The sequence below is a fragment of the Aethalodelphis obliquidens genome, unplaced genomic scaffold (assembly GCF_003676395.1).
Source record: "Aethalodelphis obliquidens isolate GAN/ISIS:26980383/991018 unplaced genomic scaffold, ASM367639v1 scaffold23, whole genome shotgun sequence".
In the NCBI taxonomy this organism is placed as follows: Eukaryota; Metazoa; Chordata; class Mammalia; order Artiodactyla; family Delphinidae; genus Aethalodelphis; species Aethalodelphis obliquidens.
Window position 1 is genome coordinate 11347685 of NW_020837967.1, and position 21227 is coordinate 11368911.

A 21227-nucleotide genomic window follows, 5' to 3' on the forward strand; every position below is an offset into this window, starting at 1 on the left:
TAGGTAGTCTTGGACTACCTCCCGGGTAGCTGTGGCACACTAGCTCCCTTCCGGCTGTGTTCTCGCAGCCAACGCCAGTCCTATTCCTGGAATCTGATCTCCGAAGCCCGAGCCTCAGCTCCCAGCCCCCGCCTGCCCCGGTGGGTGAGCAGAGAAGCCCCTGAGGCTGGTGAGTGCTGGTCAGCAGCGATCCTCTGTGCGAGAATGTCTTCACTTTGCCCTCTGCACACCTGTTGCTGTGCTCTCCTCCATGGCTCCGAAGATTCCCCCCTGCCCAACCCTCATCTCCTCCAGTGAAGGGGCTTCCTAGTGTGTGGAAACTTTTCCTCCTTCCCAGCTCCCTCCCAGAGATGCAGGTCCCATCCCTGTTCTTTTGTCTCTTTTCTTTTCATTTTTCTTTTGCCCTACCCAGCTACGTAGGGAGTTTCTTGCCTTTTGGGAGCCTGAGGTCTTCTGCCAGTGTTCAGTACGTGTTCTGTAGGAGCTGTTCCTCGTGTAGATGTATTTTTGATGTATTTGTGGGGAGGCAGGTGATCTCCATGTCCTACTCCTCTGCCATCTTGAAGCTAACTCTCCAAATTTGCTTTTTAAACCTGGTTCGTGAGCCAAATTAACCCAAGTAGGTTTCTTTTAGCATCTATTATTAGAATAGTATAATATTTTATAATTTTGATACGGAATAGAAAATCATTTGATATTTGATGGATTTAGCGCTTGCCTGAATATAGAGATTGAATCGGATTGAATTTTGAGTGGCGCAGAGGGAAGATGGGAGAATGAGCAGGACCTCTAGTATAAAAATTGAATTATAAACTCTAAGAATGGCACATTTTCTTAATTGATCTGTCATAAAATCACTGAAGTTTGGAATTTTCAGGGTTTTGTAGAACTAAATGGGGTTCCAAAGAAGATGAAAGAAAATCACTTAGTAGGCAGTTAAGTGACTCCTAGGTGATAGGACTTAAGGAGAACAGAACTGTGTAGTGGGAAACATAATTCTGTCATTTGAGGCATTGTACTCTCTTGAAATCCAATATTATTGGTGTATATGGGGGTGGGAGGTGGTATTTTAAGCCATCAGGCATTTAAGTCCTCCTGTGAGGGATTGATCAGGCATGGGGCTGAGACACCCTGTGTCCCTGCCTTTAGTGGCGAGTGCTGTGCGGAATGAGAACCCCAGCCACCAATAATGCATCCAATTTGTTGTGGATGTTCAGGTGTCATTAATTACTATAGAGAAGTTTCTAGTTTATTTCTTATGATTTTGTTTTACATCCCTGTGTGTCTCTCTTTTTTCAGTAACAACAAGAGCAACAAAACAGAGCCAAGGGTGCCTTTGAAGGGACTGAGTCACACTGACTCGATGCTGAAGGAGGAGCTTGCTAAAGTCCCTCTGCATACTTGTCTAAACTTTAAGGACTGAGATGGGACTCTTGTCTGTGTATAAACTTTATCAGTATTTATACATCTTTTCCAACTTTGAAACAGAGTGGATGGTAAAAGAGTCTTAAGCTGTCTTTGTCACGCATTGTGCCTTCTTATATTTAACGGTCTCTGTCTTTCAGTCAAGGTCTTTGTTAGTAGCACAACGGAGATTTGATGCTGGGCAGAGGAGAAACTTGCTGCTTGTAGGTTAAACCTTTTAAAATAACTCCTTTGCTTTTCTCAGCTGTCGATTCCCAAGTAGCATCCTATGGGTGTTGATGATTAAATACGTGTAGTAGATAAACGTAAAACTTAAAATTCCCAAATATATTATCTCCAGGGCATTTCAGCAGAGGCAGAGGCAGCGAGGTTATCCACCTGCACACTTGAAAATGCAGCAGTATCTTCAACCAAAGCAGATGCACGTGTAGCATATTAATTTGTTTATCAAAATACTTTACTGCTGACATGAAAACAGTGCTTCTACCTTAAAGGCTTTGTAAAAAATTAGGAAACCCTATGACTCTCTTGGGATCCTTTGGCTACACCAGTCTTTAAGATTGCAGGTATGTTTTAGTTCTATCCTGTCAGCAAGTGAACAGATGTTCATTTGCTTTTGTTGAGCTGGGCCACAGAGATGTGCTGTGCTTGGAATATTGTCTGCCACCATGTAGTAGCTCTTTCCTAAAAAGCTTAAGCAAGAGGCTTATTTGAGGCCATTTTGTAATCAGCGTCTCCAGGCAATATCTGCTGCCTCATCAATTTACAGGCCTCCGAGAATTATTCTGTGTTTTGCAATTTCTCCTCCATTCTGCCTTCTGATAGTTTTAAAGCCGTTTATGCTTCCTTTAGAAGTACCCAAATAGTAGATTTATCCCAGCTGGACCCTGGCTTAGCATGGGTTTCTGAGAAAGCCTCTGGATCTGGCTCCTGTGTGTGGGCTTTGTCACCTTCATCTGTAAAGGACTAGGTCCATTTCTTAATAAACCTGAGTCATATGTTAATTTCTGAGAGAATAAACAAGGAATGGTGTTTACACATTTAGTCCACAGAGATGGCAGTATTTCAGAAAGTTTCTGGAGATGTTTAAGGAATAGCATCTAGCATTGATTGATCACTTACTATGTGTAAAGCACTGCATTTGGTCCTTCATGTATATTATCTTACTGACCCTTCACGGCAGTCCTCTGAACTATAATTTACCCCACTGTTCACATTTGTATTATGAGCTTTAGAGAATGAAATAACCTACCAAATCCCATACAAAATTAGAACATAGGATAGTTTGATTTCAGATCTCAGTCATTTAGTCACTGAGCCGTGATAATTTTGTATCATGTTAAAGCAGTATAAGGATTTATAAAATATAGAAAAAAAATTCCAACCTCTAGATTTGGTCAGATCTAATGTGACTCATTAAATATTCTTTTGTCTGCTGTGTTAGATGAAACATTACTATGCATTGCGTGGTGCTGATTAACTGCAATCACATTTCTCAAAATTGCAGATATAAGCAATTAATTTTACTATTTTCTTCAAATATTCATAGAAGCAAAGAATATAGGCTAAATGTACAGCAAAAATTTAGTCTCAAATTCAAGTGAAAAATTCCCTCATCCATGTTTTTTTCTGGCTCTTGAAGGGAGCTCACCTATTGGTTTTATGGGTAGGAAGGAATGAATACTATGTTACTAATTATATCACCGACTATGGTTTTCAAATTGAATGTCTGGATTCTTGAGAAGTCAGTGCCTGAATTTTAAAAAGATACTGAAGCATTTTTAATATGCTACTATCTACTTGTTATTTCTTCGATATTCCATTTAGAAATGCCAGAGAGTTCTCACCACTCTCCTATTCAGAAACAATAGGCTTTATTAATATGAACAAAAGATGTTACTACTAATAATAAACTATTAACTTAATGTTACTCTCAAACTTTTCAAAATCATAATATGAGAGACATTTTATCTTTTAATTCAAGAATACTTACGGTGTGAACACATGATGGAGAAAAGATTACTGTCATCTTTTTGTGTTTCACGTGTTTACTTGAGAAATAATATTGAATGTGTACTACTAATTAAGAAAACTTTCACACGGTAAATATAACTACAAGGGTTTCTGTTCGTGTAGTTACTAGTGTAATCCAAGTGAATTTATGTCCATTATTCACCCACCATCAAAGTTTCCTCTGAGATTTAAATCAAGTGTTCTGAACCCTAAGCTTTACTTCAAAAGCCATCTTCTCTTAAAATGTTTGATGTGAAAGGAATTTGTCTCATGTTTGTTGTTTGTTTATTTTATTATTTTTTAAAACATCTTTATTGGAGTATAATTGCTTTACAGTGGTGTGTTAGTTTCTGCTTTATAACAAAGTGAATCAGCTATACATATACATATATCCCTGTATCTCCTCCCTCCCATCCTCCCTATCCCACTGCTGTAGGTGGTCACAAAGCACCGAACTGATCTCCCTGTGCTATGCAGCTGCTTCGCACTAGCTATCTATCTTACATTTGGTAGTGTATATATATGTCCATGCCACTCTCTCACTTCGTCCCAGCTTACCCTTCCCCCTCCCCGTGTCTTCAAGTCCATTCTCTATGTCTGCGTCTTTATTCCTGTCCTGCCCCTAGGCCCTTCAGAACCATTTTTTTTTTTTTAGATTCCAAATATATGTATTAGCATGCAATATTTGTTTTTCTGACTTACTTCACTCTGTATGATGGACACTAGGTCCATCTACCTCACCACAAATAAATCAATTTTGTTTCTTTAATGGCTGAGTAATATTCCATTGTATACATGTGCCACATCTTCTTTATCCATTCATCAGTTGATGGACACGTAGGTTGCTTCCATGTCCTGGCTATTGTAAATAGAGCTGCAATGAACATTTTTGGTACATGCCTCTTTTTGAATTATGGTTTTCTCAGGGTATATGCCCAGTAGTGAGATTGCTGGGTCATATGGTATTTCTATTTTTAGTTTTTAAAGGACTTTCCATACAGTTCTCCATAGTGGCTGTATCAATTTACATTCCCACCAGCAGTTCAAGAGGGTTCCCTTTTCTCCACGCCCTCTCCAGCATTTATTGTTTCTAGATTTTTTAATGATGCCCATTCTGACTGGTGTGAGGTGATACCTCATTGTAGGTTTGATTTGCATTTCTCTAATGATTAATGATGGTGAGCATCCTTTCATGTGTTTGTTGGCAATCTGTATATCTTCTTTGGAGAAATGTCTATTTAGGTCTGCCCATTTTTGGACTGGATTGTTTTTTAGATATTGAGCTGCATGAGCTACTTATATATTTTGGAGATTAATCCTTTGTCAGTTGCTTCATTTGCAAATATTTTCTCCCATTCTGAGGGTTGTCTTTTTGTCTTGTTTATGGTTTCCTTTGCTGTGCAAAAGCTTTTACGTTTAATTAGGTCCCATTTGTTTATTTTTGTTTTTATTTCCTTTTCTCTAGGAGGTGGGTCAAGAAGGATCTTGCAGTGATTTATGTCATAGACTGGTCTATGTTTTCCTCTAAGAGTTTTCTAGTGTCTGGCCTTACATTTAGGTCTTTAATCCATTTTGAATTTATTTTTATGTACGGTGTTAGGGAGTGTTCTAATTTCATTCTTTTACGTGTAGCTGTCCAGTTTTCCCAGCACCAGTTATTAAAAAGGCTGCCTTTTCTCCATTTTATATTCTTGCCTCCTTTATCATGAATAAGGTGATCATATGTGCATGAGTCTACCTGTGGGCTTTCTATCCTGTTCCATTGATCTATATTTCTGTTTTTGTGCCAGTACCATACTGGCTTGATAACTGTAGTTGTGTAGCATAGTCTGAAGTCCAGGAGCCTGATTCCTCCAGCTCTGTTTTTCTTTCTCAAGATTTCTTTGGCTATTTGGGGTCTTTTGTGTTTCCATACAAATTTTAAGATATTTTGTCTTAGTTCCATGAAAAATGCCATTGGTAGTTTGATAGGGATTGCATTGAATCGGTAGATTGCTTTGGGTAGTATAGTCATTTTCACGCTGTTGATTCTTCCAGTCCAAGATCATGGTATATCTCTCCATCTATTTGTATCATCTTTAATTTCTTTCATCAGTGTCTTATAGTTTTCTGAATACTGGTCTTTTGTCTCCTTAGGTAGGTTTATTCCTAAGTATTTTGTTCTTTTTATTGCAATGGTAAATGTGAGTGTTTCCTTAATTTCACTTTCAGATTTTTCATCATTAGTGTATAGGAATGCAAGAGATTTCTGTGCATTAATTTTGCATCCTGCTACTTTACCAAATTCATTGAGTAGCTCTAGTAGTTTTCTGGTAGCATCTTTAGGATTTTCTATGTATAGTATCATGTCATTTGCAAACAGTGGCAGATTTACTTCTTCTTTTCCTATTTGTATTCCTTTTATTTCTTTTTCTTCTCTGATTGCTGTGGCTAAAACTTCCAAAACTATTTTGAATAATAGTGGTGAGAGTGGACAACCTTGTCTTGTTCCTTATCTTAGAGGAAATGCTTTGAGTTTTTCACCATTGAGAATGAAGTTGGCTGTGGGCTTTTCATATATGGACTTTATTATGTTGAGGTAAGTTCCCTCTATAACTACTTTGGGTAAGGTTGTTATCATAAATGGTTGTTGAATTTTGTTGAAAGCTTTTTTTCATCCGTTGAGATGATCATATGGTTTTTCTCCTTCAATTTGTTTATATGGTGTATCACATTGATTGATTTGCATATATTGAAGAATCCTTGCATTCCTGGGATAAATCCCACTTGATCATTGTGTATGATCCTTTTAATGTGTTGTTGGATTCTGTTTCATAGTATTTTGTTGAGGATTTTTGCATCTATGTTCATGAGTGCTATTGGCCTGTAGTTTTCTTTCCTTGTGACATCATTGTCTTTCTTTTTGACATCTTTGTGACATCTTTGTTTTGGTATCAGGGTGATGGTGGCCTCATAGAATGAGTTGGGGCGTGTTCCTCCCTCTGCTGTATTTTGCAAGAGTTTGAGAAGAATAGGTGTAAGCTCTTCTCTAAATGTTTGATAGAATTCACCTGTGAAACCATTTGGTCTTGGGCTTTTGTTTGTTGGAAGATTTTGAATCATAGTTTCAATTTCAGTGTTTGTGATTGGTCTGTTTATATTTTCTGTTTCTTCCTGGTTCAGTCTCGGGAGGTTGTGCTTTTCTAAGAATTTGTCCATTTCCTCCAGGTTGTCCATTTTATTGGCATATTGTTGTAGTAATCTCTCATGATCCTTTGTATTTCTGCATTGTCAATTGTTGCTTCTCCTTTTTCATTTCTAATTCTATTGATTTGAGTCTTCTACCTTTTTTTCTTGATGAGTCTGGCTAATGGTTTATCAATTTTGTTTATCTTCTCAAAGAACCATCTTTTAGTTTTACTGATCTTTTCTATTGTTTCCTTCATTTCTTTTTCATTTATTTCTGATCTCTTCTTTATGATTTCTTCTGCTACCTTCGAGGTTTTTTTGTTCTCCTTTCTCTAATTGCTTTAGGTGTAAGTTTAGGTTGTTTACTTGAGATGTTTCTTGTTTCTTGAGGTAGGATTGTATTGCTGTAAAATTCGCTCTTAGAATTGCTTTTGCTGCATCCCATAGGTTTTGGATCATCGTGTTTTCATTGTCATTTGTCTGTAGGTATTTTTTGATTTCCTCTTTGATTTTTTCAGTGATCTCTTGGTTATTTAGTAGTGTATTGTTTAGCCTTCATGTGTTTGTATTTTTTTTTTACAGATTTTTTCCTGTAATTGATATCAAGTCTCATAGTGTTGTGGTCGGAAAAGATACTTGATACGATTTCAGTTTTCTTAAATTTACCAAGGCTTGACGTGGGACCTAAGATATGATCTGTCCTGGAGAATGTTCCATGAGCGCTTGAGTAGAAAGTGTATTCTGTTGTTTTTGGATGGAATGTCCTATAAATATCAATGAAGTCCATCTTGTTTAATGTATCATTTAAAGTTTGTGTTTCCTTATTTATTTTCATTTTGGATGATCTGTCCATTGGTGAAAGTGTGGTGTTAAAGTCCCCTACTACGATTGTGTTACTGTCAATTTCCCCTTTTATAGCTGTTAGCATTTGCCTTATGTATGGAGGTGCTCCTATGTTGGGTGCATAAATATTTACAATTATTATATCTTCTTCTTGGATTGGTCCCTTGATCATTATGTGTGTGCTTCTTTGTCTCTTGTAATAGTCTCTATTTTAAAGTCTATTTTGTCTGATATGAGAATTGCTACTCCAGCTTTCTTCTGATTTCCATTTGCATGGAATATCTTTCTCCACTCCTCACTTTCAGTCTGTATGTGTCCTAGGTCAGAAGTAGGTTTCTTGTTGACCGCATATATGCAGGTTTTGTTTTTGTATCCATTCAGCCAGTTTATGTCTTTTGGTTGGAGCATTTAATCTATTTACATTTAATGTAGTTATCAATATGTATGTTCCTATTACCATTTTCTTAATTATTTTGGGTTAGTTATTGTAGGTCTTGTCCTTCTGTTGTGTTTCCTGCCTTGAGAAGTTCCTTTAGCATTTGTTGTAAAGCTGGTATGGTGGTGCTGAATTCTCTTAGCTTTTGCTTGTCATTAAGCTTTTGATTTCTCCATCGAATCTGAATGAGATCCTTGCTGGGTAGAGTAATCTTTGTTATAGTTTTTTCCCTTTCATCACTTTAAATATGTCGTGCCACTCGCCTCTGGCTTGCAGAGTTTCTGCTGAAAGATCAGCTGTTAACCGTATGGAGATTCCCTTGTATGTTATTTGGTGCTTTTTCCTTGCTGCCTTTAATATTTTTTCTTTGTATTATTTTTTTGATAGTTTGATTAATATGTGTCTTGGTGTGTTGCTGCTTGGATTTATTCTGTATGGAACTCTCTGCACTTCCTGGACTTGATTGACTATTTTCTTACCCATATTAGGGAATTTTCAACTATAATCTCCTCAAATTTTTTTTCAGTCCGTTTCTTTTTCTGTTCTTCCTCTTGAACCCCTATAATTCGAATGTTGGTGCCTTTAATGTTGTCCCAGAGGTCTCTGTGTCTCATGTTTATTTTTGCATTGGTGCAGGCCATACCTGACTTTTGTGATGTTGCCAAACTCCTAACTCCATTATCTGTGTTGTGATCTGCTTTTATTTTGCTACTTTGCTATTCTTTGTTTTTTTGGGCCATGCCCCACGGCATGGGGGATCTTAGTTTCCTGACCAGGGATCAAACCCTTGCCCCCTGCAGTGGAAACACAGAGTCCTAACCACTGGACCACCAGGAAGTTCCCTTTTCTTTTCTTTATTTCACCTAACACAGAAAAGTGAGGTGGGGATGTTTGGAAAACCTTGTTTGCCAAAGTTTTGGAGAAAACAAAGAATGTTAATTGCTTTTCTTAGAAACATAACTACCATATTACAAACATAGCTTCTGAATATAGGGCCTCTCTTTGTAGAAAATTATCATGGGGTTCCACTTTCTTTAACTCATTCAACCTATCCCTCTTTGCAGGATCCCAACCAAAATCCCTGGTAAATCTTTTTGTTAAATACGTTTAACTGGTGTATCTCATTGTGCCTGGTGGGTCTTCTGTTTCATAGCCACACAGGTCCATTAGTAATTTCCCTACAGTTAGAGAAATTGTTCTTTACCTAAGGAAAACGTTTCCTCTTTTCTGTACCAGTGGGCTCAAAAGGCAGCCGATTTTCATATTAACATTTCTTCAGTTGAATCGAATAAATACATATTGCAAACTCTGGTGAGGAGAGGGTTGAAGTTAAGAAGGTAATTTAAAATCTACTTCATTAGATCAGGTGTGAAGATATACAAGTGGCAACAGGGATGGAAAGGAGGGGGTGTTAATAAATCCTGACTGATTGGACATGTGACTGGAGGAAAAAGTCATTCCAAAGGCCATTTTAGAGTTTTGAGCACTGAAGTTTTGAGCAGTCTTCTGAAGTTTTGAGTGTCAGGGGAGAGGTCCTAGTTGAGGAGAAAGAACGTTATGAATCAGAAGTGACTTCATGTCATCGGAGTGAAAATATCCAGCAGGCTATGGAGATGTGGGAGGAGCGCTCAAGAGAGAGGTTGACATTCCTGATGTAAATTTGTCATCAGCCTGGGTGACAGTTAAAGCCCTGAGGATGAATGGGTTTTCAGGAAGGGTGTAGAGGAAAAAAGAAGAGACTGGTGATTAGTTAAGACTTATTTCCACTTCTCTCTTTAAATGTGGCTGCTACAGGTATATGCTTAATTTGGCAAGAACTAGGGAATATATCTATGTGAGAAAGCTTTCAAGAAGAATAAAGTTAATCTGTAGAGAATAGATTTTTTTTAATTGGTAAACACTATTCATCCAATAGCTTAAATATTTTAATAACTATGTTATAATAATAGCTAACACTAATGCCAACTATAGGCCAAGTGCAATTGTACATGTAATAACTCATTAATCCTTACATAAACCTTATCATATAGGTAATAACTTATTATTTTTATCAGTACCTTTTTACAAAGAAAACTGAGGCACAGAGATATTAAGTACCTTCTCCAAGGTCTTCTTGCTATGAAGTGGTGTATCTGGGATCTGAATTCAAGGAGTCTGGTTCCAAATATACACTTTAGTCACTGTGCTATATTCTCATATGAAACTACCCCTATGTAACAAAATTTGATAGACCTTTCCCAGCATGGTCCTGACTTATAATTAGTCACATGGTTATTCTATTTTATGTGAAGAGGAGATGACTTTCTGAGGGCTATATATTGATGGTTTACTGGACACATTATGGATGTTTCTTATATTTTTAATAGACTAGTAGATAGCGTCTGGTTCAAAAGAAATGTATTAGTACATCTTGTACAGAAACAAAAGAGAATGCAGCACAGAAAAATTCAGACCATCTGTTAAGCTAAGAAGCAGTGTGATGTTTTGGCGTAATAAAATGTTAATATTATGAACAAGGCTGAGCAGTGCACACAAGTTTAATGCATCCATGAATTAAGCCTCACACATCATTGGTATTCATTAGTGAAAGTGGGATAATACTTTCCACCAACACACCAATTTTCTATTGATTTAAGTAATTAGGATTACTTGATCTTTCCAAGTTTCTCAGATTCATTATACCAGAGAATTTCCTGGTGGAGACTGGGCTGGCTTCACATCACAATATAACATTCAGTCATTTTAACAATAAGTCGCTGAACAATGATTTCCAGTCAGTGTCCCAAGCTGCGTCTAGATAATGGCAGAAAATGTGTGGGAGGATACCACAAGGACATCCAAGGCAGGACTGTGAGTAAAATTCAGAGAACCAGAGGTGGAAGTGAAGCACAGATGAAAAATGCCAAGAATCAAGAGTTCAAGATGGAGCATGGGTCCAAGAACTGGTAAATACTAAATAGTATGAATGCATAGGAACCAAACTTAGGAGGTGATATGGGGCAGAAACCAGGTGACTGTTGCTTCATTTCACAAACATGTTACCTAACCTAGACATGTGGGATAGAGATGACTGTACATTTTCTTGTTCTTCAAAATGTACGTTTAGATCTCTTTCCACTTGGAATTGGTATGGTCACCCACGTGCTTCTAGGAAGTGACATGTTTCTTATTTGTAGGCTCTGTGCTATAAGACTGTCAGGTAATCATGTTCCTTGCTCTTTGTTTTTGTTTTATTTCATTTTTCTTATCCAGGTTGTTTTTGAAGGCCAGATGATTTCAACTCATGAACAGGATGAAGTCATAGCTATTGATGATATATCCTTCAGCTCAGGCTGCTTGCCTGCAAATGGTAAGAACTTTTCCTTATTTTGATCCTTATTGTATAATAAATGCAGTGCAGTTTAACTATTGTATAATGACTTTGATCTGCTCTTTATTTTTACTTAATGCTTTAGAGTGAGCTATTTCCCATTGTTCTAATACACTGTGTAACAATGACTAGATTTGTGCTAGAGGTGAAGGCAGGGTATTTTTCACTGCTGAGGCTATGAAGAGCTGAAGGGTGTAATTTAGTCTCAGATTTGGAACCTTGTAGCCATGTTTACACTGTTTAGTTAAATCTTACTCAGCGAACTCTATGCCTTCTAGGAGATCGGGAGAAAACTGGCCTCCATAGACTTGAAATTATCTTCTTGGAGAATCAATTTGACTATGCCACTGAAAGACACAAATAGAGAAATATATTAATTATAATCTATTTTCTATTTAGACTGAAACAACTAGATCAATAAACCACACAGATCTAAAAAGTCATCCATAGCGGTCCCTTGATTATATTAACTGTATAATATTCAATTCACCAGTCACATTGTTCTCAATAGAAATGTTCAATGTTTAAAATATAAATTGGTAATGATAAAATTAACTTAGTCTAATAAGCAATAACTATACATATTCAGATATATATTATAGATATTTGATAGATATTTTTCCTTTTGAAATTTTATTATGATATAGTAGAATAAAGATAGCTATTTTGTAGAGAGGATTCCCAGTTCTAATTTCGTACAAAGATATGGTAGTCGTGGTAAAAAATATTCCAGTAACAGAAGAGATGGATTGGTCTCCCTAAGAGAAATCAAGGAAACTTGATAACGGGTATTGCGCTTTGATGTTTAAAAAGCACTCCTGCTGTTATGATAAGAGCTTACAGGTATGTGTCTTTTGCCTCTCAAACCAAGATAAGGTTTTACAGGAGCTGATGACAGCACCTTCTAAACACTGGAACACATAAAGGTCTCTTTCATCTTTGTACTGTCAGTTCTCAGTATATGTTAGTAAGAAATCATGATAGGATAAATTGAAACATAGGTAAATTGAAATGGAGAACTTTAAAGGAACAGACTATAACCTCCACCCATTCCTAGAAGTAAATAATTTAAGTATAAACATCAGTGCCTTTTCACTAAAAGAAGATAATATTTAATAGATTTATCAGAAGAGAATCAATATACCAGTGTAGACTACATTGTTAACTCCAGACAAAGTATGATCTGCCATTCAAATGTCCCCTAATAATTCCTCTTCTCTTACTGTGCATGGTGGTTCCTGAGGCCAGAGCACAGCCTGCTTATGCTTGAGTTTTAATGAGACACCTAGTCCCTGACCCTGATCACTTCAGCAGGGTCTTTATATATTCTCAGTTTTATAGTTGCTGCAGAAATTGAGGTCTGCCAAACAAAATGATCCCTAATAGTTCTATTTATTGCCCAGTCTGGCTGATCACCCTCAAAGGAGAATAAAGCAGTGAAATCAGCTATTGGCTGGACTTTCTGAACCATCAGGAAGTTAGGAACTGGCTGTTGCCCTTGAAACTTTGTTTACATTACAGATTTACACAGGAGAATGCTTGGGCTGTGCTTGGGACTTGAGATCGCTTGTAATAGGACTCTGCTATCATTTCAGACATGAACTTACTCTTCATCTTTGGCTCTGGGAACCAAAGCCATTTCCCTAATTACCCATGATCCATACACTGGGACAGAGGCTGGTGTAGATGGGCTATAATAATTACTCAGAAGACGAATGCCAGATTTTTAGTAAGCACTTAAAAGAACTCCTTAAAATCACTATAGAATTTTTTTTAAAAAAGCAATAGTAGTGGGAGTGAGAGCATCAGAAAGTTGGACATTCAAGGAAAAGTTGTGGTCACATAGAAAAATATTGGAGTCTACAATTTCTAAGAATAGTTCTAGATAGTGTTATCACCATATTGTTTTGAGTTGGTGTAGAAATAAAGTTTACTGAAGATGAGACATGAACTTTAAAGCTAAATTATTGGGCAGGCCTTTTACATGGATATTGAAGTTATACAAGGTTACAAGGAAAGGGCCTAGAGAAGACGACTTTGAAATCCAAGACTGAAGTCTTTAGTGAATATGGACATCAGATCTCCTGCATGGATGACACAGGGCTATAAGTTGGATGTCATGGGCCAAGATGTTTTTACAACATGGAAGAATGAATCATTGTATAGAAGCAACATTGGGGATTTAGAAGGATGACAATTTTAATTTTAGGCCTTTTGTTTTATGGGGCGTTGGAAAAGAAGGTCTCCCCTTGGGAAAGCTACAAAGGAAGTGGTCTCTTTTTGGGGAAAGCCAGGACTCAGGTAAGGTCACAGAGTGTTCTTTGACTCTTTGAAGGTGAGAGTGCAGGGGTTTTGTTTTTTGTTTTTCAAATAGAAGGAGGAAAACACAGCAGCGTGAGGATGAATAATGGAGAAAAAGGATAAAGCATTATGGGATAGGACTGGCACTTGGATGGACTTCTCTTTTGTAAATGGTGAGAATGTGAGAGGTTGTAAAATTAAGTAGCATTAAATTTTCAAATGAGACTCTGCAGTCAAGTTCAGGCACTCTCAGGATAGACGGCACCTAGTTAACCATCTGAATCACATAGAAGAGCGATAGATTCTGAGATTCACTCCAGACCTGATAGATGGGAATCACTGAGGATGGAGCCTACATTTAAAGTAATGTTCTCAGGAAATTTTTGTGAAGTCAGGCAATCCTAGGTTTAAGAACAGAACTAACCTTTTGGGATCCACAAGACCTAGTCTCGTGTTGATTATTGCACTTGGCCGTGACTGCCCTGGAGCAGGGTTCTGGATGACTAGAGTCTGTGGTTTCAGTCCCATGCGGTCCTGGTGGTGACAGTCAAGGTAGGGGAAGCAGGCAGATACAACCTAACATCTTCTGGACATTTCCATCAGAAAATCCTACTCCAATGGACAATAGGGTTGGGTATGCATTTGGAAGCAAGAAAGCAGAAAAGATTGCTTAGATGACTTAATAGAGGATATAGACAGTCATGGCATAGGTTCTTCAACTCTGATACTGCTAAATTCAAGGACTAACAGACTTCCTTTGTATTTCCCTCATGCTTGTCATCTTATGCTCATAGAATAACCTCTCACATTCAGGGCAGGAAGAAGGAAGGAACGGGAAGTGACGTAGTTTCGGACATGTCATTCATCGGCTAGGTGATGTTCAGGCAGACAACCTTAGTTGCTAGGGAGACTAAGAAAACTGAAGATTTAGATTTGGCCTCTGTAATAAAGGCAGGCAAGGCGAACAGGTTTATAAGTCGAGGGTGCAAATATATTTGCTACAGAAATTCAACATCAGTATGTTTAGAATTAAATTCCAATCTTCTTTCAAATTCTGTTCCTTCTCCTGCGTTCCCTGTTTTAGTTGTTGGCATCTGTTTGGTCTCACTCAGGAGCCAAGGAGTTGTCCTTAAATCCTTCTTTCCTTTTCTCACCTCCACATTAATTTGTTTAAAAACGTTATTGAGGGAATGTCCTTATATTTCTCAAATTGTCTCCACTTATTTATTCATTATTATTTATCCAACTCTGATTTTGTTTGCCCCATTTTTTTTCTCTTGGATTGTTAAAAATTCCGGTTTCAGTCTGTTTCACTCCCCTGTTCACTACTCCCTGCTATCCACCAGATTGTACTTTCTAACATCCAAATGTGACCAATCTCTATTTTGTTTAAATCCATCAGTAAGTCTCATTGCCTTCAGAATGAAATTGAAATTTTTTGTGATGACGTAAGCTCACCAGGATCCTGCTCTTAGGCACCAGCCCAACTTCTTCCTTCTTAATTTCCCCAAGAATTCCCATATTCTGGCCAAAAAGAACTACCTGTGAATCCAGCAACACAGTGTTATCTCATTCTTGGGTATCTTTTCAAACCTTGCTCCCTCTTCTTATTTCATGAAAAAAATTTTTGGCCTGTTCTGCTACTAGATATCCTTCCAGACTGAGTCAATGTCTCTTTTCTGAGAAGCCTTCTCTTACAGAAAATCCCCCCCCACTCCCACTCCCTGTACAAACACACACACACACACACACACACACACAGTGTATTAATTTATCTCTACAACTAAATGCTGAGTTTCTTGAGGGCAAAGTTAGTAGTGTCTTACTCATTTGTGGATCCCGAGTGCAGAGCAAGTACTTAATAAATAATTGATTGAATAAAGAATAGGTGCAATTATCTAAACATCAAGTATTTGGGATTTTGTGTGAATTCTTCTTCTTTCTTTTAAGCTACAGCACCATTCTATAAAAATCAGGTTTAAATAAAATATCATGGGAATATGTTTAAAGCAGTACTTACGCTTATGCTAAGAAATATTATATTATTTTTAGGTTTTTGTTTTAGTATCAAAAATAAAGATATGTTTTCAAACTATATAATGTGATTTTTTATCTAGGATGAATTAATCTGGGCCAAGCATTTGCCATATTTTAGTAGAAACATAGTGTTTTTGTCATTTTATAGCCGAAATATAGTACTTGGAAATGAATACTGCTTGGAAGTGAATGCTGTAATATGTCTTTTGGGGGTTATTGTGGTTATAAAAATGGTTCTAAGATACATAGGTTTTCTGACAAGACTTCTTTATTTTCTTATTTCTTCAAACCAGTGTGCTTTCAAAAATTTGTTCTAATTTTTTTTTTTTGTTTTGAGAGTAGGGAGCAATTCTATTACTGTGTTTTTATTTTCTGTGTTCTTATGCTTTGATGTCTGGGGTCTTGCTGACCCTGGAGGGACTGTCTCTTCCAGGGTGAGCCAATTCCTAGAGACGGTAAAACAGCTCACCTTACAGTGTATGTTTCAAATGCAAACCGACCAATCCAGAGCACCCACCCCAGCCACTTTAGGCTTTCACACTCTGGGTCACTATGTACCTGCCCTAATCACCCCAGGGTCAGTGCATGTTTTCTAAGACCACCATAGAAACATACCACAGACTGGGTGGCTTAAGCAACAGAAATTCATTTTCTCATGATTCTGGAGGCTGCAAGTCCAAGATCAAGGTGTCACCAAGTTTGCTTTCTTTGGAGTCTTCTTTCCTTGCCTGGGGATGACTGTCTTCTCTCTGGATCTTCACAGTCTTCTCTCTGTGTGTGTCGATGTCCTAAATGCCTCTTCTTATAAGGACACCAATCATATTGGATTAGAACCCACCAATATGACCTCATTTTACCTTAATTACCTCTGTATACCTCCAAATATGGTCACATTCTGAGGTGCTGAGGGTTTGGACTTCAACATATGAATTGGGAGTGGCGGGTACAGTTCAGCCCATAAGAGCAAGGTACTAAACAACTAGGGACAACCCTGACTGAATAAATGAAATATTGATGGATTTGCAGATCATGGCTCTATGTTTGTCAAATCTCCTGGAAATAAATACCCAAAAGTATAATTTTACTGTATATAATTTTTAAAAAAGAAATAGTAGCTCTTTACAGTTGGAAAAGTTCTGATGATGAGTAATCCACCATATAGATTATTAAGTGTAGTATTATCTTTAGGGAAGAAACATAACTGATTCTACTTACTCTTTTCTATAGAAATACAGCTCTCTTTATAAAAGCCCTAAATATAGGTATTTTCGTGGTTTCTGAATATTTTCAAGATGAAAAATAAAACTAAATTCTTTTTATAATATTAATGAAATCTTTTAGAGTATTCCCACACTTTCAAACAGTATCTTTCTAATTACTGCCCTTCCCAAGATATGAGTATTCACTGTGCATTTATTGAAAGGAAGACCTGTTTAGACTTTATCAAAGTCTAAAAAGACCCAGGTTTGTGACTGTGACTAAATAAGAATGTGCTTAATCACTGATTCTTAAATAACATTGCTTCTTGAGCAAATTACTGTATATTTTTATAAAGATTGCATGTTAGGGCTCATAATCAAATATCATGAATATTCTGTGAATATTTTTAGGTTGGTTTGCCAGGACTTTGCCTTAGTCTCATTTTAAAACATTCCAAATACACAAATTATTCCTTAATGAGAACCTGAATAATGCTTATATATTATCCAGTTAAATAAGCATTATTTAACTAGTTACCTTTTTTATCTTATTAACTTCTAGCTACCTTTTAAGATCTAATGACTATTCACTGAAATTCATTGATGTTTTAAGAAAACTGATAAAGAAATTGTCAAAAGCCCCTGGAGTCAAAAGTGGATGTCAGTTATAACTTTTGCTGCAATGGCCTTGAGGCTTGGACTTCATTCTCTTCCATCTGAGTTATGTGGCCAATTTCACATAACCTGTTTGTACAAGATAAGATTTGAAGGATGGCAGGCTCTACACATGTGTCTTCATTGGTATAGAGACTTTGAAATTGTTGGCAAAGCTTCATCCTGCCGATTGTACATCATTGATGGAGAATTTTAAAATGCCAAACGTAATTTTCTACTGCTGGATTGTGGTGCAATATAAAAATGAAAGAGAGAGGGTGTGGGGAGGGAGAGAAAATGAATATGAATATATTAAATAGCTTTGAGCTATTTAAATAGCTAAATGACATCTTTAAATAGCTTTGAGCTCTGAAGTAGAATGCACTAAAATAAAAAGCTGTCCAGGAGATTAGTTGATTGACAACTTATTAACCCCCATCATATCATTGTTTTTGTGCTTGCAAATTCCAATTTGGGGGACTAAAGGTAGTAGAAGTGGTTGATATTGGTGGAAGATATTTAATAGCAACTGATACAAGCTGAATTTTAAATTCCATGCAGTTTATAATTGACTATTTTGCTATTTTTATTTACAGTACTTTTGCGGTTATTGTATAAATAGTGAAAAATTAAAGATAATATACAACATTTAATTGAACAATGGCAAACATTTAATTATGCACCTCCAGGGGCTGAAGATTTGTAGCTATTATACAAATCTACAAAAATTACAGTTTTAATTGTTTCATGGTAATTGTTATTGTGCAATCTTAGTTTCATTTATTGCCCACACTCCCTTAATTGCATATGCAGTTTTATTTTCAGTGGATCTTATGTTCAAGAAGCTTTGCATATTCATCATTGTTAGCTTCCATTATGAGAAACCAGATTATGGATGTTATTTGTAAATCATTTTCACAACCAGTCGCTTCAATTTTATTTCCAATACAGATGTGAACAATTTATATAGAGTCTGTGCTGTTGTAAAAGATTTCATTGAATTGGTCTTAGGTCACTTATTCATTCATTCATTAAACAAGTATATATTGAACATCTATGTTATGTCAAGAATTTTTCTAGACATGAGGGAGAGGCAGTGAAAAAACAAATGGTAATCCCTGAGTTTATGGAATTTATATTTTAGTCATAAAGAGAAAGAAGCTAAGCAAGTAAATAGAAAAATGTACTTTATGTCAAGTGGTGTTATGTGCTATGGGTACAATAAACCAGAAAACTGAGATAAGGGTGCCACAGGCAAGGGGGAGATAAGTTTTAAATAGAGTGGTCAGGCATGGTCATGTGAAGAACATATTTTCTGAGCAAAAAAAAAAAAAAAAGTTGAGAGATCAAGCCATGTGTATATTGGAAGGAAGCCACGTGTCAAGGCGAAGGTTCTGAAGTAAGCGTAAGCCTGGTTTGTAAGAGGAGGATCATGGAAAGGACTTTTGCATGCATTTTGTGTAGGATAGAAGCCCGTGTGATGATTTTGAGCAGAGGAGACATGATCTGACTTGCCGCTTGATTTAGCTTTAATATGTTCTTCTTGTCCTTCTTTCTGTAAATGGAGAGTTAAATTATAGGATCTGAGGTCAATCATTTTTCATTCCTAATGAAAACTTGTATAATTACTAATTTCCTTCTAAGTACTGTTTTAGCTATATGACACAAATTTTAGTAAGTTATATTTTCATTCAGATCAAACAAAATACTTGGTTATCTCAGTTTTATTTAAACGTGTGATATTTCATTACCGAATAAATGTGGATTTCCCAGATGTGTAGTTTAATTTTGTTTTAGTTTGAGGATATTGAAAGATAATAATGGGGCAAGGGCAGCGACAAGGAGGCAAAGTAAGAAGTTTTAACTATAATCCAGAAAGAATGATGTTCCCTTAACTGAGAATTGGTAGTAGTAGTGAGTACCTCGATGTAGTGAGATTCCGGATGTGTTTTATAGATGAAGCAAAGATTTGCTGATGGATGGCATGTCTGATGAAAGTAAGAGATGTATCATACACGACTCTACTCTTTTTACCTGAACTAGAAGGATGGAGTTGTCATGGACTGAGATGAGAAAAATGTGGGAGGAGAAAGTTTGGGCCGAGAAAATCAGAAAATATGCCTAGTTCCAGACATATTTCTTTTGAAATGCATGTTGGTTATCCAAGTGAAGTGGCCAAGTCGGGAACAGGATATGTCAGAGTCCAGTCAAAGGTCTGGACCTAAGTTATAGTTTTATGAGTTATTGGCATTGGAAATGTTTTAAAGGCAGGAGACTAGGTGATATTAACAAGATTGTGAGAAGAGACGAGATCCAAGGCTAATGTCACCTTGTGTAACATCGACGAGGTAAGGGAAAACCAGCCAAGGAGACGAGAATAAACGCTAGTCATTTAAGACGAAAACCAGGAGAAAATTATGTACCAGGATCCAGTGAAGAAAACGTTTCAAGTAAAAGGGAGTGATCAACTATATCAATATTACTGATATGTCAGGTATGTTGGGAAGGAAAAATTAAATATCATTGTAGGTTAACAATGGAGAGGTCAACTTTGATATATGTAGTTTCAGCGCAGTGGTAAGGGTTAAAAAAAAAAAAGGAATAGAGTTCTGATATATGTTACACCAACATGAATAAACCTTGACAACATCTGAGAAGTAAAAAGTCAAACACAAGGGCTTCCCTGGTGGCGCAGTGGTTGAGAGTCCGCCTGCCGATGCAGGGGACACGGGTTTGTGCCCTGGTCCGGGAAGATCCCACATGCACCTGGAGTGGCTGGGCCCATGAGCCATGGCCGCTGGGCCTGCGCGTCCGGAGCCTGTGCTCCGCAACAGGAGAGGCCACAACAGTGAGAGGCCCGCATACCGCAAAAAAAAAAAAGTCAAACACAAGAAGCTATATAATGTGTGAATCCATTTTATAAAATGTGCGGAATAGGCAGAGTCATCAGAAAGCAGATCAGAGGTTGCCAGAGGCTGAGGAGGGGGAGAGAATGGGAGTGATTGCTCACGGGTACAGGGTTTTATTTTGGAGTGATGGAAATGTTTTGGAATTAGATAACGGTGATAATTGCATGACACTGAGAATGTATAAAAGCCACCAAATTGTGTTCTTTTAAATGGTTAAAGTGGTGAATTTTAGGTTATATGAATTTTAACTTCATTTTTAAAAAATTGAAAAAAACCCTCATTGAAACAGATGCAGGAGAGAATGGGGGGAGAAGAAGTGGTGTTGGAATCAGTGAGAATAGGCAGAACTTGGAGAAGTTAGTTGGAGGGAGTTGGCGGTTTAATTTTCTTAAGTTGGGTGAAATTGTGGCCTCTTGTATACTGAAGGGAAAGAAAGCATGTGGGATGTAAAAGAGGGGAGGAAATTGCTGGAATGATTGCAGAATAGGGGAGAGGAGATGCATTTCCGGGGTAGATGAAAGGAGTGGACCTAGAGAGGAGAAGGACTGGTTGATCAGAGTTAAGAAGAGGAAAGGCATGTGGGTGGCGGTGTAGGTGGTGGGGCTTGTGAGGCTTTCTTCTGGTTTCTCTCATTTTCCCAATGAAACATAAAGCAAGATGATTAGCTCAGGGGGAGGAGGAGTTGGAGATTTAAGGAGTGGGTAGAGGGTTTTGAACAGTTGTCTAGAAATGGAAGAAAAGGAAAGAATTAGGAAGATGTAGCGGGATGGCCCCAGTGCAATGAAGTGAGTAGTCAGGGATATGAAGTCGTTTCAGTCAGCTTGGTGTTGACCCATCACTCCCGTTCATCTGCACGGATGCAGGTGGAGCGC

General features: G+C 37.3%; 1 protein-coding gene across 1 annotated transcript in view; it reads left to right on the top strand.

Annotated features, from left to right (window-relative positions):
- The window catches only part of MALRD1 (MAM and LDL receptor class A domain containing 1), a 604410-nt gene that overhangs the window by 50520 nt on the left and 532663 nt on the right, over nucleotides 1–21227 (top strand). Inside the window, exon 6 of the mRNA XM_027121490.1 lies at nucleotides 11138–11234. Coding sequence (XP_026977291.1) covers nucleotides 11138–11234 — 97 coding nt within the window. The remainder of the gene's footprint in view (nucleotides 1–11137; nucleotides 11235–21227) is intronic.